This window comes from Eulemur rufifrons, chromosome 18 (assembly GCF_041146395.1).
Source record: "Eulemur rufifrons isolate Redbay chromosome 18, OSU_ERuf_1, whole genome shotgun sequence".
Taxonomy (NCBI): domain Eukaryota; kingdom Metazoa; phylum Chordata; class Mammalia; order Primates; family Lemuridae; genus Eulemur; species Eulemur rufifrons.
Window position 1 is genome coordinate 30,008,976 of NC_091000.1, and position 17,489 is coordinate 30,026,464.

At 37.3% G+C, this 17,489-nt stretch overlaps 1 protein-coding gene across 6 annotated transcripts in view; it reads right to left on the minus strand.

Moving 5' to 3' along the window:
• Positions 1–17,489, minus strand: part of INPP4B (inositol polyphosphate-4-phosphatase type II B) — a 336,633-nt gene that overhangs the window by 220,357 nt on the left and 98,787 nt on the right. For 4 of the 6 annotated variants that reach the window (XM_069492955.1, XM_069492951.1, XM_069492954.1 and 1 more), the window contains exons 5-6: positions 13,767–13,817; positions 5,387–5,466 (exon numbers count right to left, since the gene is read on the minus strand). In XM_069492955.1, coding sequence (XP_069349056.1) covers positions 5,387–5,466; positions 13,767–13,817 — 131 coding nt within the window. Of the gene's footprint in view, positions 1–5,386; positions 5,467–5,604; positions 5,739–5,783; positions 5,851–13,766; positions 13,818–17,489 lie in introns of those variants that run through there. The other 2 variants (XM_069492953.1, XM_069492952.1) reach the window with 2 other exon arrangements.

A 17,489-nucleotide genomic window follows, 5' to 3' on the forward strand; every position in this document is an offset into this window, starting at 1 on the left:
CAGCTCTCAAGAACATTCCTTTGGGAGATTAAGTTTAAAATTGTAGGTCTCTTTCTTTCTTTTTTTCTTTTTTTTTTTTTTACAAAAACAACAAAATAGAACTCTGTGTGTGTGCGTGTGTGTGTGTGTGTGTGTGTGTATGTGTCTAAGGAGATTAAATTAAGCAAATCACCAAAAATTAAAACTTAAAATGCTCACAATTTGGATCTTACCTTCTTCTAAGCACATTTAACAAAAATTGACAATAAGTATTCATGTTTGTGAGAAAGCAAAATAAGGTACACACACATATCCATCTACACAATCGATGATATATATGTGTGTATATGCATGCATATGTACACATATAAATGCTACATAAAATAGGAAAAATTTAAAAATAAACAGTAGAAGTTGAATGTTTTCTCTTTCGTAGCCTTTCCCATACATCTATATATTATAAAACATGACAGCATATGTCCGTTTAAGGTCAATCAGTGTCTATGTTATTTGTTCCATAAAAGCACTATTGCAAACGTGGCATAAGTAATAAACGGAAAGAAAACAAATTTTCCTTGTATGAATAAATGCTTGCACATCTGTTTTTGAGAAAACATTTTATCATATCCAACCATGGTAAAATGATATAAGTGTTTGCTTAATTGGGGGTGTTTAAGTGTAGAAGGACACAAAAGAAATAATAGAGCACTTGTTAAGATGAGCTGAAAGTTTCTGTGACAAGGTAAAGGCTCAAGGTAAAGTGGCCTGTATGAAATAATTGCAAATTCTAAATAAGGTTTCCAGCTTTTCAAGCAGAAAACCTATCACTCACCATTGCTCTGAAAGTTACTTGTCTCAAATATATTTTAATGCTTAGGCTGCATTATATTTACTAATTTAGATGATTACACCCAGAATTAAATTCTTGGTACCAGGTTTACATTTAGTATCCATAAAAATATAAGGAAGCCACCGTGGTAAATCAAAATCCCAACAAATAATTATTTAACCTCTGCTATGCTGTAGGCATATAAAATTGAATTTTAAAGTAAAGCATTAAGAAAAAAATAACTGAGACCCCTAAAACTCTCCAAAGGGTAGACTATAAAACAGAGAAGGAAGTAAAGATTTTATTACATCTTGAGCCTTCTACTAGGTAGTAGAATAAAAACAGAACAGGCTTTGGAGTCAGACCAAACTAAGTTCTAATCCTACTTATACAATCACCATCTGTAGGATCCTAGTCAAGTTGCTATAAAACAGAGATGATCGTGCTGCATGAATTAAATAAGATAATGTATACAAGGTGCCTAACATAGTCCTTGCATTCTTGTAGATGCCAATAAATAAGGAGATTTTTCATTAAATATGTTATTGATGACATCAACTGCAAAATATTAACTCTGTTGCCATTTTTTAAATTTTCTGAAGACACTACTCCTGTACTCAGCATATGAAAAATTCTTAGCAAAACGCTTGCTGAACGAATGAGCACCGAATGAGCCCTTACACTGTGAGGGGGCATACAGCAAAGCCCAGACAAGACTGAAACACTTCCATCTGTCTCTGTCCCTCTGGGAAAGATCTCTCAGGAAAGAAGTTTTACTTTTTTTGTTGCTTCTTGTTGCTGTTGTTGTTTTACATTTGTAGTTGTTTACATACTTTAAGAGCAATGTAATTGTTTTCCCTGACTGCTAGCACTATTCCCAGAGACAAAGACTAACTTTTCCATTCTGTTATTAAATCATTAAGTCATAAGATAGTATTATGATGTTCCAAAGTTCTGTTTATATGGTCCCAAGAGATTCATGTCAGGTTGGTAGAGCAAATACTGCCAGGTGCTTGGGCAGCAAGCCGGGTCCAAGTCCTAATAACGTCATGACTCAGGGTGAGAACATACTCCATAGGTTTCTCTGTCTCTAATACTCCTTAAACTAATAGGCTGTTTCCCACCTTCTGCCCTCATGATTGACATTCCTGAGTTCTCCATGGCATGTTAACAGTTATTTAGTCATCATCTACTGTAGTAAGACCAGGCACTGTGGTGAGATCAAACATGAAAGAAACTGTGAACAAGTGGTCCTGGACCTGAGTCCTGGCTTTGCTCTGCCATGAGTAAGTTACATGACATGTAGCGTGCATGTCAACTGGTTCTCAGCTTTCCCCTTTCTTGAAGGAGACAAGATGTGGATCGTTAAAATCATGGGCTTTGCAGTGAAAAATGTGGGGTGGTGTCACACCTTGCCTTTCCCATCCAAGAGCATCATAACTTTGCACAAATTATTTAACTGCTACTTTCAATACCTCTGTTTTTTGTTTTATGAAATGGATAAAATAATAACAACATCATAAGCTAGTTTGTTAAGGGTCAATGAGACATCTCTAATATACTTAGAGCATAAAGCACACAGTGGTTTCTTCTTCCTCTTCCTCATCCTCTTCTTCTTCTTATCATTATCATCATTATTCTAAAATTACCCAGTAAGTATCTTTCATTTCTAAAATTATAATACTCTATAAGAGCTCTGCCTTGTTTACATTATAGTATAGAAGTCAGGATTATACAGTAATGTGCTAGAGAACAAAAACAGAAAATATAATTGAGATATAAAAGAAGTCAGAAGTTTCCACAGACCCACTCAGTCTTAAAAAACAAAAAAAGGCAGTGGTCTTAGGAACTACCAAAGGTAATGTAGGAAAACAAAGTGGATGCAATATAAAGGTAAAGGGGTTAATACTAAATAAAGATACCTAATCCATTTGGGATGCTAGAACACTCATCAACATAGGAAACCAGGCATTTCAATGAGTTTATATTATATGAGTAGAAACCACTTTATATATTGCATGCATTTTCCCCAACACATGCAAATAAATTTTACATCTTCAAAAACACACAATATCATATTTACTAATTCAGATTGATTCCATCCAGAAATAAATTCTTGCTAACAGGTTTACCTTTAGCATCCACAAAAATATAAGGAAGTCATTATCATAAATTGGGAATTTGAGCCTACATCTATAAATTAGATGTGCACTTCTTGCCCCTTTAAATTTTCTGTAGGAAAAAAATATCTCAAAGTTCAAAGCACATATGACACAGAAACCACATTATACTATGGTGCTCTGTGGAACCAGTTTGAGAGTTTAAAATTGGAATCATCTGCTAAGAAGCCCCGAAAGGGGTAGTGAGCACAAGCAGAATCGTAAGATTTGGAGGAAGCTAAAACACACTAGGAAGAAAAGGAACTTCCCCATGAAAGAATGGTGCCTATGAATATGATCTTTTTTTTCCTATTAATTTGTTTTACAGAAATCTGAAAATTAAATTGCTTTAAAATTAACAACCAGAATACAAAAGGCAAAAAAGTCAGAAATAATCAGTGCATAGGAATATTAAATAAAACAAAATAAAACAAAAATGCTTCTTACCCCTGACCTAATGTTCTTCCAACTCAATACCTCAGAGACAGTCAGTGGAAGGAAGATAAATTACATCAGAAATAAAAAACAACATGTACCAGAAATCAAAAGGCTATGATAAATCTATAATCTGTCTGGTTCACAGGGCGAGAAAACCACACATTTGGCAAAGCACAAAAGGGGTAGAAATCATAACCTAGCCATTTCAAAACTGTTTTCTAAAATTATTTTTTGAGAAAACTCAAATATTTTGTTAATTTTTTTCTCCTTTTATACAATCAAGATCAAATGACTAGGAATCAGGGGTATTCAAATTAAAACTAGCAATTTGTCTTGCTGTTATCTAAATCAGAAATTTATATATTCCTTTTTCCTTCCAACAGTGGTAGTACTCTAAGCTTGATCCTTCTCTGATTTTACATTCTCTCTAAGGTACTCTGTGTGTTTACTAATTTTCAGTTCACTAAGACTTTCTGGTCCTCTGATTTCTGTTTCAAACCAATCTCTAAATGTTGCACCACTGTGTAGCATACTGCTGATGTTAATGACCATTATGATATAATCGATACTGTGGTTTGTGAGTCAGCAAGATGAGGAAGAAAGTGCTATGCATCTGACCTAGAAAACACGTGGACTGCCAGTAGCCTAAGTTAGTTCAATGTTTACCATCTCATATCATGAATCCAGGGCATGTAGGTCAGATCCAATGGGTCATGCTGGAATGATGATATTTTCTAGGGTATCAGTGACACTGATAGCCAGCCTTTTCAGCTGGCCCTTTTATACTTCAAACTGAAAATAATAACAGCGGCAAAATTTTATTGGGAATAACATCAAAAAACTCTAAAGATTTTTATATGTTTTCCCAAACAAAGTGTATCAACACCAACACCAGATGTTTAAGACGCAGGACCTAAACAAAGCTGGAGAGGAGACGGCAGCCTCATTAGAACCCACCAACACTCGTTTCTCTACTTGGAGTGTTGCTTATGTTAAATTATCTTATACTAGCAAATCAAATGCAGAGCTATAAGGATCAAGAAAAATCAGAAAAAGAGAAAGCCAGGAGCACAAAGTCTAGCATAAGCCACAGTATCTTTATTAAAATTAATTGTTAGCTGTAAGTGGGTCCTTGGAGGGAAACTGGACACACTGGAGACATTGTCTGGTTTCCTGAAAGTGGTCTCTATGTTTCATCAAAATTAGACCTTCTTAATATTTACAAATAATGTTCTATATAATTTTTATATTCATTCATACTATACAAATATTGCAAGATAGTATTCCCTATGTATATATAATTATACAAGTTATTATACAGAAAACAGCAGAGTATTGTCTTCAAATTTATTATGAATTTAAAAAGAAATATTTATCCTATTTAATATCCTTTTCAGTATTAAAATGCTCTGCAACGTCCTAAAGATTCTTGTTTCACCACCTATATCAAAACAAATTGTACTCATCTCAGAATTAGCTGTGATCTATTGTCTGTTTCAGTGAGTTTGTTTTAACTTATAAGTGTTTCATGATTAAGAGTGTGACAACAAAATAGGCTGAAAAAAGAATAAGCTCCTTACTTTCTATCATCAAAAAGCTACCATATTGCCTCTAACATATTTCCAACCTAGAAACTTACTTGATTTAAAAAGTATTTTGATAAGTAATAGAAAAATTATTTAATAGCATGATCATAATTCATATTTCCTTTCTTACTTTCAAAGAATTTCATCACTTTAATGATAAATGTAATATTGTTTTACCTACAAGGACTAATAACATTTCATAAGCTGAAACCTGAACCTGAATGTGAACTTGAATAATTTCTGTTTCACTATAACTTGTTGCAGTTATGGAGAACATAAGCTATTTGAGAGTTGGCATCTAACATCTGCAATAATTGTGACTTTCAACCACCCTGGCCATCAATAAATATCATGGCTTATTAACTCCCACAGTTTCTACAAACCAAGAGACCCACCTCAGGCTCAGGGCCAGCAGTTGCTCCTTTGACTTCAGTAGCTCCCCCACTTTAAAACTGGCATAGCCCAAGAAGCTTCTCTGAAAATGAGAGAAAAAAGAATGGTTTTCATTAACTTTCTGAGGATCTTAATACTTTTGTTGAAAAATGAAATATTAAATCTATTAGCCTGACAAATATTTCACTGACAGAGATACAATTCTTCCTAACATATCCACCTCCTGGGCTAGGGTTGAGAGGTGAAAACGTATCATGCTCATTAAAAACAAAGTGATCAATAGCCTAGAAAATAACAAGATGTAAAATGACAACAGCCAGGACTTTGCCACTAATTATAATTTTCTCCACATATCAAAACTGAGGTAAAAGAAAAAAATGATAAATTTTCGATATTTACCAACGCTGTCGTTTTTCTTATCAGAATTCCTCAAATCACTGGCAGCCACAATTTGTATTCCAGATATGAGCAAATCTGTTAGTTAGAGCTATTTTTATGTGGGACTCTGTACAAGTTATAAATAGAAATGCTATATTTCTCTCCCATCACGGCAACATTTAAAAGCATTTGTTTCCTTTGTTATTTCTTTACTAGCATGGGGCAATTTCATTACAATACACAAAAATGAGTGGTACTTATTCAGTTACATTTTCTAAAATTGCTTTTTTAGCCTATTATACTGGGTGTGGACTATGAATATCTGCTTTCTACTTTTTTTTTTTTGACTCAGTGTAAAGAATAATACACCAAATTGTTTTTTTTTTTCTTTTCTAGGATAAAAAAAAATTCTTTCATCTCTTTTTAATATCCCTGGATACTTCTGATCTAAAAGTCACAATACCATGGTATAAATAACATAAATAAGATTTTTCATTTACTTACTTTAAGGTCAAGGAGTAAACACGAAAATATCAAACACCTATTATTACCTAGGCCTCTGCTGTCTAACACAATGTAATACTCTACAAGAAGTCAATGCAACTTCTTCCAGAACATTCTCTTATCACAGGTCTGCTGCTGGGCTGCACTAGAATGAGGGGCTGGACTTAAGGAGGCTGAGGTCAATTGGATCTTTTTAGAAGTAAATAGGAAATTGTTCCACACTGAGTAATTTTGGGCATAGGGGGAAAAAGCTTCAGGTCAGAATTTTTCTCCCTCTTTGCAAAACTCTAATTTAGAAGAGCTGGTTCTAAAAGGTTAAAGTCAAACATTTGAAAATACAATTCCGTTCTAAAGTTGGAGATGCTTCTACGTTATTAACGATAAACCCCAAATCAACTTGAAACTCAAAGAGCTAGTTTAAATATCCAGTTACCAAAGTCTGAAAAATCTGAGATTAAATTATTAGGTGAAGAACATTAGACAAAAATAGAGGATGTATGAAAACAAGCTCTGATGCTATATCCATGAGTGATGAAGTGAGAGTGGATCAAAGCAGGGAAGGAAATTCAGCAGCTATGTGAACAGGGCACATAGAAATTAGGGTGACTTTTCAGCAAGGAACAGAGAGAGCCCAGGAGAGAAGCCACTGAACAAAAGCACTTATGTCACCTCATCAGAGATGCCCCTAGAACATCCCTCTATAAAAGACGACTCCTTTCCCACATAGACATTCTGTTATTCTCTATTCCTTACCCTGTTTTATTATTTCTCTCCACTGGCACTTACCACCTGATATATTATATATTTAATTGTTTTGTAGCCCTTTAAAAAGAACAATAGAGAATTGAAGCCCCAGAGGAGCTTTATTTTGTTTTTTGATAAGCCCCCACTGCCTAGCACACACTAGGCACGTGATAAATACAGACTGCCAATGAACAAATGAATGGCATAGGCACTAGCTTTCAAGTAAGTTATTCTATTATTACAGATATAGGAGAAATGCTTCTTCAGTTATTTATAAACTATTGTAATTCACTTAAATGTAGAAAATCAGAACAATTTTCTGGTGTGCAGATTATATACTGTTGTAGTGAATTTCAATTTAGCACTTTATATTTTAAAGAGCTATCTCACTTTCCCTTTCACTGATAATCAGTGTTTTTAATTTAAATTCCCACCTCTCACTCATTACTCGCACTCAAAAAAAAAACCTCTTAACCAATCATAAATTTCACGATGCCCTAAAATTCCAAATTATTCTCTGTTTGCCTTTTGAGATGTTTTTAGATGTGGATGATTTTAGAATTAATAAACCAAACTACAGTGTCATGAGATTATTGCAGTCTTGTCATCAATAAAAGCAGCAAACACCCAAGACTAGACTGTGGCAACTAGAGACAGGTGGAGTCGCTATTTTCGGACATAAGCTACAGACACACCATAAGGCACAGCTGCAAGTAAAATTTATGACCACAAGCTACTGAATGCTTCTTCTGTCCACCAGAGCAGGAACTCCTGCGGAAGCAGGACCTTGGCTTGTCCATCTCCTGGCCAAGCCCAGTGTCTGGCACAGGGGGCTCCACCGTGAGTGCACGCAGTGTGCCAAGAACAATGCCCATGAGTCAGGCTTTGCCACCGCGACTGTCAGCCACATGCTTGATCTCAAAGGATGATGAGAGCACTTACAGAAATAATATAATCTGTTGAAAATCAATTTGGTAATGGCACCAAAGCATTACGTTACGAAATCTTGTCAAAACAGAAGAGGTGTTATTTAAGTATAAATGTTATTTATTCTAACGTAATTGTACATTGGGACTACATGTTGCATAAAGTGCATTAATACAATCCAAACATTTAAAGACAACCTATATTTGTTTTACCTTGCAACACCCAACAATGGAATTTCCTATGTGTTTACTTTCTAGCAGGTTTTTATTTGTTTACCTCGATATAAATAAAAATAGGGTCCTCCAACCCTTGAAGGTAGAAAAGAAATAATCTATCTATGTGGATATTCACTGAACACAGAGTGACAGAATGAATTATAAAAGTCTTCTCTATACCACATGACGCTAATGTAAAAGAATACCTTAACGTACATCTATTTTATCTTTGCTGTCACTGTAATCATAACCATAGAATTTAAAAGAACTTCTTTAAATTTTTCTTTTTTGTATTTCAAATATAATTCAAGGGGCAAAGTTTCCATATCTTCTCTGGTGCTGTTTCTATCGGAGGAAATAAATACAAACAAAAAAAGTAAAGCCTCAATAGAATTGGAGCCCAGAGGTCTGAATGTGGCCCTGAATTATTGTCCAAAAATGGAAACCTGGACAATTTCCCAGCCCCCAGGCTCACCCCCCACTGATAGGCCTGGTCAGCTCTTGTTTCCTGTCTTCTCTCTGATGAAGTCTGTGCTCTTGGACAAGTCACTCCACTACTCTAGATCTTAGTTTCTGCCTGAAAAAAAATTACATATGATAACTGTACCTTTCTCATAGTTACTGTTATAAGAATCAAAGTAATTCAGGCAAATCATCCAGTACATTGCCATGAAAATAGGAAATCATGCCATAAATATTAGCTTGCATAGTGATTAAAGTGATACATTCACAAGTCAGAACCTTAAATGTATCTGATATACAGATTAAATACCCTTTGGAAAAGGCAAAGTATTAAAAAAAAAAGAAAAAGAAGAAGAAGTCTATGAGAAATGCTAGCAATACAAAAAGAAACATATTCATTTAAAAATAAAAATTAGATTTAGGGAAAATACAAATTAGAAGAAATTCTAAATAAAATATTAAAAAAAGATACAAAGGTTTTAAAGTTCTGTATAGTTGTTATTATGGAGAAAATGTTAGCTATGATTCCTTATAGCACAAACTTGTATTAGATCGTGTGGAATGTCAAAAGAACCCTAAGGATTGTTAAGGCATTGCTAATCTGTAGATGAAGGAATTGGGGCCCCTGAGAGTGAAGTGGATTACACATGTCACAGAACTAGTTAGTATGCAGAGGCCAAATTAGAGCCCAGGTTTCTTGTTTCTCTGTCCAGCGTTCTTTCATCCCCACCACGCTGTGCCTCATTTCCAGGACAGGTGGCAATTCTTTCCTTCTGACAGCTTTTCTGCCTGCACAACGTGCAGCTCTAACCTTTCTTGCCTGCTCATGACAAGGGAACACTCACAGTTATTATTCTGGTGCAAGAACCCCAAAGCAGATAATCATTAAATTGCTTGATGCACGATTTCATTCACTCACCTGGCTGGAAAGTAATAGCAAACAGAGTGGGGAAAAGTGGGGCCATTCTCATAAAACTATATACAGGAACTATGATGGAAATTTCAGAAGGTCTTTGGACAGCTGAAGTTCATATCATAAGGCTGATACACAACATCTCATACACATAACTTATAGGCAGGCCTTTTTACATAGTCAACCATAACAGATATGGTTACATTGTTTCCCACCGCATAGGAAGAGAAAGAGAATACATGAACTATCAACATTAAAAGTGACATCAAAAAGAAAAAAATAATTGTGAGGAAATCTATAAAAAGCTTGTGAGTAGCCCAAGAAAACATTAAAAAGCACTTTAAGGAAAAGTCATTTACTATAAAATTGTATCTTTACTGCAAATGTAGCTCAAAAGGTCTAAGAGCACATATTGGTATCTGCTTGACTAAGTCATCAAGAATATATTTGAATGTATCCAGTAAATGCTGTTTAGGAATGTATAGAAATATATGTAAGATATTTGAAAGATTCACAGTAAAAAACATTTCAGGTCTTTTTTTTAAATTAGAGTACTTAAAGACTAGAGTCCTTAGCATGTTGCAATGAGAGAGCCACTGCTAGCTATATGTCCTTGGCCAAGAGCTTAAACTCTCAGACCTATTTTGCAGTGTCCAAAGAAATATTGTGAGGATTAACTAATAGTATATATATTAACTAGTGGTACTCCATAGGTGCTCGCGATGTGTTAACTCTTCCCTATCAAAAGTAACATATAGTCTGAGGATATTAGGAAGCCAGGACATGCTGACTTGTTTCCTTTTAGGCTCATTCATACTATGCTTGAAATTTAGTTCTAAAGTCACATTTGCCATTTTATTGAGTTCTGATGGGTCATAAAATGTGCTAGATTTTTACTATATTATTATTGTATTAATGTAATAATTTCTAGACTTCTGCTACTTTTTTTTTTTCTGGTGGTTCTAAAAAATATAAAACAATTGGCAAGACAAAATCATGGCATGCTTCTTGATTCATTCAATGCATATATCACATATTGGCTAATTTCCAGGCACAAAGCTAGGAATATTAGAGTGAACGAAATAAACAGGGCTTGGCTATCATGGAGTGTAACATCAAGCAGGAGTGTGGAGACATTGCTAATTGCCTACCAAATACCCATTCTGCCCAATTTTCATTGCTAATAGCACGTTGATTTTGTTTAAATGGGGAATCCTCTCTAGCTAGGGGCTCAGGTCTTCCCAGTGACAAGTGAGTGGCAGCTAACCAAGATTTCCCAGAAAGTTATTGTCTTCCAGAATTGAAGGAACAGGTCAGCTAATCTGAGCTTCTTGTCCTTTACTCTTCACTTGACCTGGAATGTGATATCTGGAGATGCAGTGGCCAGACTGTGCAATACTCTAAGCGAGGAGGAGGGGGAAGATGGACGGAGTCTGGCTGCTTGAAGTCATTTTTGAGTAGCTGCAGCCCTGAACAATTTTCCCAGGCCTTCTTATAACATGAAAAGCAAACAAACAAACAAACTTCTTAATTACTTTTAAGCCACAGTTTATCAGGTTACTTGCCTTGAAATGCATTCCTAATTGCTACAATAGGCAAGTCACGGAATGTCAACTGAGATTTCTCTTTTGGTCCAGGAATTATAGACACAAGATAAAGACACAATATACTAAATGCACCCCACCATGAGTTCAGAGAAGTGCCCGTGTTTGGGGCCAGCAATCTCACTATGATGCTTAATGGGGAGCCAGTTGAGAGATGCTGGCCCATAAGTAATCATGACACACCCCACCCAGTTAATATAAAGGTAAGGCTGGAAGAGAGGGGAGGTCAGCATCCTGGAAGGTATACTAGCTCTCACTTAATCATCCCCCAGGAAGACATCTTTGTGCCCAAAGCCAAAGCCAAGGGGTCAGTTACCAAAGACTCACTTACAAAGCTTGGAGGTGTCCAAACCATCTTTCCCTCCACCCAGGTCTGTTCTCTTCTCTGAGAACCAGTGATTGCTACCTAGTACTTGAGGCTGCTGGGGCTTACAGAAAGGGTCAGCAGAAAGACAGCTGAGCTGAGAGCGGAAGCACACACAGTGCAGCAGCCTGCATTTCTTCCATATGGCATGGCAAATACATGTGAGTTTCACATGCAACAAGGACATAGCACAGAAAGTGGCTGGAGTCATAAGCTTGAACAGTGGATTTCACAGCAACGGCGTGTAGGGTGCAGGTGGGCAGTGGAAGAGGTCGGTCCAGAACCAGAACCTCCATGGTACGGAAATATGCCTTGGGGAGGACCTGACAAGCCCCCCAGAAATATCTACACGTGTGCCCCACAAGAAAGTCAACAATTCCTACATCTGCCACACACAGCACTCTGGTAGGTGGGGTGGCATTAGCCTGAGAAGCATCAAATCCAAGAGAAAGGAAACCTCGCCCTCTCTCTGTGGGCAAACACAGAATGCACCTCTGTTTGCCTCTCTTCCTTCTCGCCACACCAGCTGAGTAACAAGAAGAGGAAATGGCAGGACACGCGTGGGATTCAGATCATGTTTCTTCCCCCACGACTGCACATTGCTAGAGTCACAGAAAATCTAGCCAGTAGTGGGAAATGGTGGGAGGAAGAGGTGACAGAAAATAAAATCGAAGAGACTCAAGGTTTAAAATGAGTAAGATGGATTCCCAAGAACCTGTGAGTTTTTTTTTTTTTTTTGTTTGTTTGGAGAGATTTACACAGGCCAAGATATCATTAAAGCTTCAGGCAAGGGGGATTCAACACAGGAGTAGTTGGGAGAATGGAACTTAGAGGAGAAAAAAATGAAACCAGCTCATCCTTCTTGAGTCTCAATAAATAAATGGAACAGCTTGGTAAAATAACATATTAGCCATATTAATGGCTGCACATTTTAAAGGGTCTCAGCGTTTCACGAGGCAGTTTAAAGGGTGTGATGAGAGCATGAGAGCGTGCCCTGGAGGACAAGAATCTAGTCTGCAGGGGTGCGGGAGGTGAAAGCAGTGGAGGCCAACAGGGAGCTGAGCCCTGAGCAGGGGAGGGAGCCAGCAGGGAGCAGCAGCCCAGGCCAAGAGCGGGCTTGTGCCTGTGTCTGTGCAGGCCTGAGGCTGGGGAGGACCTGCTGAGCCCTCTGAGGGCCTGTGTAGTCTGAGCACAGAGACTGGTAGTGGAAGTGACAGCAGAGGTGGAAGTGACACAAGAGGTGGAAGGGCCAGGCAGAAGACAAAGTGTAAAGGTTCACTTGTATCAGAGGAGTTACTTAATCTCTCCCCAGAAAGAGGCAGGAAGTTTGTGTTGGGCATGAGAGAGCAAGCACACACTAGGCTTCTCCTTCTTCTGCACCACCAAATGCAGAGCTAGCCGACATTCTGCTCAGTCCACTCAACGCACACTTCGGTGCATATTTTTGGAGCACTCCCTCTGCAGGTTTGCAAAGTGGCTGCTGTCAATGAGAAAATGAGCAGCACCTAGGGTCGGGCTCCACACACCAACTGGAAGAAGGTTGTCAAGTGCCCTGTAGGCTTTCAGGGATATTTCAAATAGCGCTTTCAGTTGGCTCAGCCCCAGGGCTTCTTAGACCCAATTTACTTCCAGACTTTTTCCACCTCTCTGAACACACAGATTTCAGGGATTCAGCCTGCTGAGCTATATCTTTTAGGAGCTGCCACTGGCCACTCTAGCCTTGTCTAAGCAGAAAGCACCCAGTACCCTCTTGCTCTTCTTCCAACTTCTGAAGCCTGGAAATGTGATGTTCAGATGCAGCAGGAAAACCTCAGAAGGATTTTCCACCAATGGCCTGAACAGTGGTGGCAGCCTCTCTTTTGACCTTCATTACAGTATTTAAGCGGCAGGAAGCAGAAGACATCGCAGTTCTATGGCTGGTTCTCTTCCCCTTTCCTGAAGCGGTAGAGATCACATCTGTAATTTCCCTAGCCTCCTGTTGGTCCAGGAATGTTGGCTCTGAATTGTAATTCAGCTACCTGCAGGGTAATGTCTAGGCTCCTCTCTAGCAAGCTGAACTAAATATGAATTCATTTGCAGATGATTTTTCAGGAGACAAGGAATGAATTCCATGCAATTCAGAAAATACATGACAGTGCCTCCTCAAATAGTCACACCCTGTTAATTTAACTCAATTTCATTTGTCAGCTACCAGGCAGGAGGCCAGAGAAAATCCAAAGGATTAATTTAGAAGCAATGCGTGTGTCTTTTGGAAACATACGAAACACTTACCCCACCTTCTGGCGGGGGATCCTTATGTTCAGGTAGGACACTGGTTCGAACCTATGGAGAAAAACAAAACATTTTCTATATGACTTTGGAATAGAAATTAGTGCAGAAGCTTCAAACAGGTGCTTGGTTTCAATTTCATTCATCTGGTGTCAATCTAGACTCTGTGTTAATCATTAAAAAGTTACCTGTGCAACACCTGCTGCCCACAATGTCACTGTATTGTTATTCCTAAACTTCCTGATTTCTCTAAGGAGGCAGAGTTGCCTGAATCATCACCCCATCGCTTCCTTATCAAATACAGAGCTATACTGGATTTAGGAAGATCACCTTTAGTCTCCCAAAAAAGCAATCTTCATTCAACATTCAAAGGAAACGAAAGAGTTGGTGCAGGGAAAGAAATTCCATGCATGCTCAATAAATATTTACTCTCTGAATGAGTGTCCAAACCCACACTCCTTATAGGATACCCCACCCCACTTGAAAATTTGGGGCCAAAATTACCAGATACCATCATTTGAATTCATTTGAAAAGTAATTATCAACTGGGGAAAGGGAAATAGTGTAAAACAACCATCATCTGGGGAAGCTTTACATAAAAGGGTTCCAAGTGAAATATCGACTCCTTAGATAATCAGTAGACATGTATCTTCTACTGAGTGGTGATTCTCAATCCTGGCTGTGCATTAGAATCACCCGGGGACCTTTTCAAACTTTTGGTGATCCTCCCTGCCCCCAGATATTCTGCTTCTAATGCACAGCTACTGGTTCTACGATTGTCTTAAGAAAAAAATGTTTCAAATGAAAAAGAAAACTACGATTATCTTTTTCACTTCAGGAAAAGGTAGTAAAAGCAAGAAAAAACATCAAATGTAAATCCAGTATGTCTTAATTTGAAATAAACATGAGATAAACAAGTTAGATGAATACAGAGCAATATACAAGCACACCCTGTTTAACTGGAGAGCATCGGGGCGAGAAGAGAGGAATGTGGGAACGGCAGCCCAGAAGCACTCAATGGACCAACATTTTAAGGGGTCATTTTAACAAAAATCCCTTTGGGGGCACAGCAGCAAATTATACTTCTCTTAAAATCCCTTCAGTCCTGACATACCTGACTAGACCAGGGCAATTCTCCCAGGTTGAAGGAATGCTTATGATATCCTAATAATGGCAAAAGATTTGATCCAGACCCTAATGGTCTGCTAATCTTTAACACAATTTCCATTTCCTTGGAAAAAAAGCTTTGAGCCATAGTAAAATGTGCATTTTAACTTCTACCTTAACTCTCTTTCTTTGCTTCTTTATGATAGATCTAGCACTATCTCTCTTGCACAATTTGTCAGTCATTATAACTCAAAATTGTTCACCAGAGCACAACATAAATGACAGGAGAGATCCCAACAGAGAAAACAACACAATTTGTAGAACACAATCAACTCAGGATTGCATGACAGAGTGCCCACTAGCTAAGAGCATTTGCAGTTTGGTAGCTTTATTAACGTTCTTTGGCCCAGATGTACCATTCAGTCTCATTATCTGAAAGTCATTAGCTGGCCTCAAAGGATGAAGACACCACATATAAATAGTAGGCTACAGTAGACCATATAGTCTGTATATATGTGGACTCTACATACAGTGTATATAAATATGAATTCTCTCTCTCCATATATATATATAGTGAATAAATGTCCACACACATGCAACACATACTCACATATGTGTGGGCATATATACATTATTTTAAGAAAATATTTGACAGCCTAATAACATTTTCCAAAAAGATATGCTTGAATTTACAAGCTAAGTCTTAAAAACAGTCAGAAATTGGTAAGGGTCAACTTATTTACAACTGTATGAAATACTTGATTAGGATTAAATATACATGTACATGTATAAATATAAAACTATGTGATTTAATGTTAGACAAAAATAGGAAAATTCTGAAATTCTTGTACCATGGTCCATTAAACTAAAGTTATTTTAATTTTCTAAGTAGAACACTTATTTCTCATAAATATGAATTAACTACAGAGGAAAAAGAAGATTTTTTTATCCCAAAGTTGTATACGTGAAAAAAAACCTAACGATATTCATGGACTAGTTTGCCATATCCAGTGTATGTGTGTGCATGTGTGTGTATGTGTGGTGTAGAGAAAATGAGAGGCAGTGGGAGAAAAAATAAACTTCACTTTCACTTTACATAATACAAGTACATGTGTGTCACATTTTCCTATATTGAGGCATGTTTAAGCCACTAGCAGAGCTCCTGATTTAGAAAAAACGGAAAGACAATTCCAAATTCCATATTCTATAAAGTTAGATTTTAATTCTAAATTCTATAAAATTAGATTTTCCTATGAAACATCTATTTAATCAGTATATATGTATAGTTCTAAAACTATGTTTAAGGTCAATATTACTAAGGTTATGGTACATGGGTTACACTAATAACTAGTTCAGCCTGTGAGTGTCAGGAAAGGCTTCATACAAGAGGTAGTCTGGGTTTTTAAGGATGAGTAGGAGTTTTAGGCAAGGAAGGAAATGATAAAGCAAGCAGGGTATTACATAACAAGCACATGTCCTAGAGTTTTAAGAGATGAGCTGTGTTTCAGAAAGAGTGAATATTCTGATGACGCTATTCAGGCTCTGCAGGGAAGTGGCTGGGGTTACGTATGTTTGGGGGAATAGGTTGGGATCATTTGCTGTAGAAGGCTACCTATAATGTTAATAGAATTGAAGTTTGATTTCATTTATTTATTTATTCCAGCAACAAGAAATCAGAGAAAGCATTTGAATAGAGGAATGACATGATCAGAGCCCCTTCAGTAATTCCAATTCTGCCTCTGAGTCAGCTCGGGAGAGTTATTTACCCTTCTCAAGCCACCTTTCAGCCTTTGTGTCAGTTATTTAACATGGGGTTAATAACAGAGCCCATAGGTTGTGGTATTACATCCTTTCAGCATGTGGAACAGCACCTAACCTAGAGAGGGAAGGAGAGAGAAAATAAGAGGGAAAGAGAGGGAGAGAGGAAGAGAGAAAATGAGGAGGGAAGAGGAGAATAAAAGGAAGGAGAAAAGAAAGAAGAAGGAAGGAAAGGAAGACCGAGGAAGACAGGGACAGAGAGACAGGGAGGCAGGGAGGAAGGGAGTAATAAGTCACTGAAAAATAATAAACTCTGAACAGATTTAGATAAGACCTCTTGATGAGGAGAGGATGAAGCAACGGCTGTCACTGTAGCATTTGGAATGTTCCAGTTCATGGACAATGTCATGTCTCCTGAGAATTACTAGCCTTCCTTAGGAATTCATTTTCCCTTTTTTGGTCTTATCAGCAGTTCTTCTCCTTATTTTTCTTCACTATCCCCCTCCCTGTCACTTTCTGGAACATAAGAATGTCTTCCTTACTGCAAATTTAAAGTTCTTATAGCTTCCTTTTGTCTAGACTTTTATGATACCAAATAAAGCAAGGCAGAGCAATTGATAGCAGTGACTATGTAGAAAATCATGTTCTGTATTCCATCTTGAATGTTTCTTAAGGCTCATGTAAAATGGATTTCCTTCTTTATCAACCTGAGAAGTTCAAAATTTTACTAACTAAACTTATCTTGAAAACAAAACAAAACAAAACAAAACCAGGTAATATATAGTGAGTTATACTCATTCTTTCATCAAATCCCTATAGACTACTTCACAGACCTTAATTGTTCCCCAGCAAGAGGCTTGG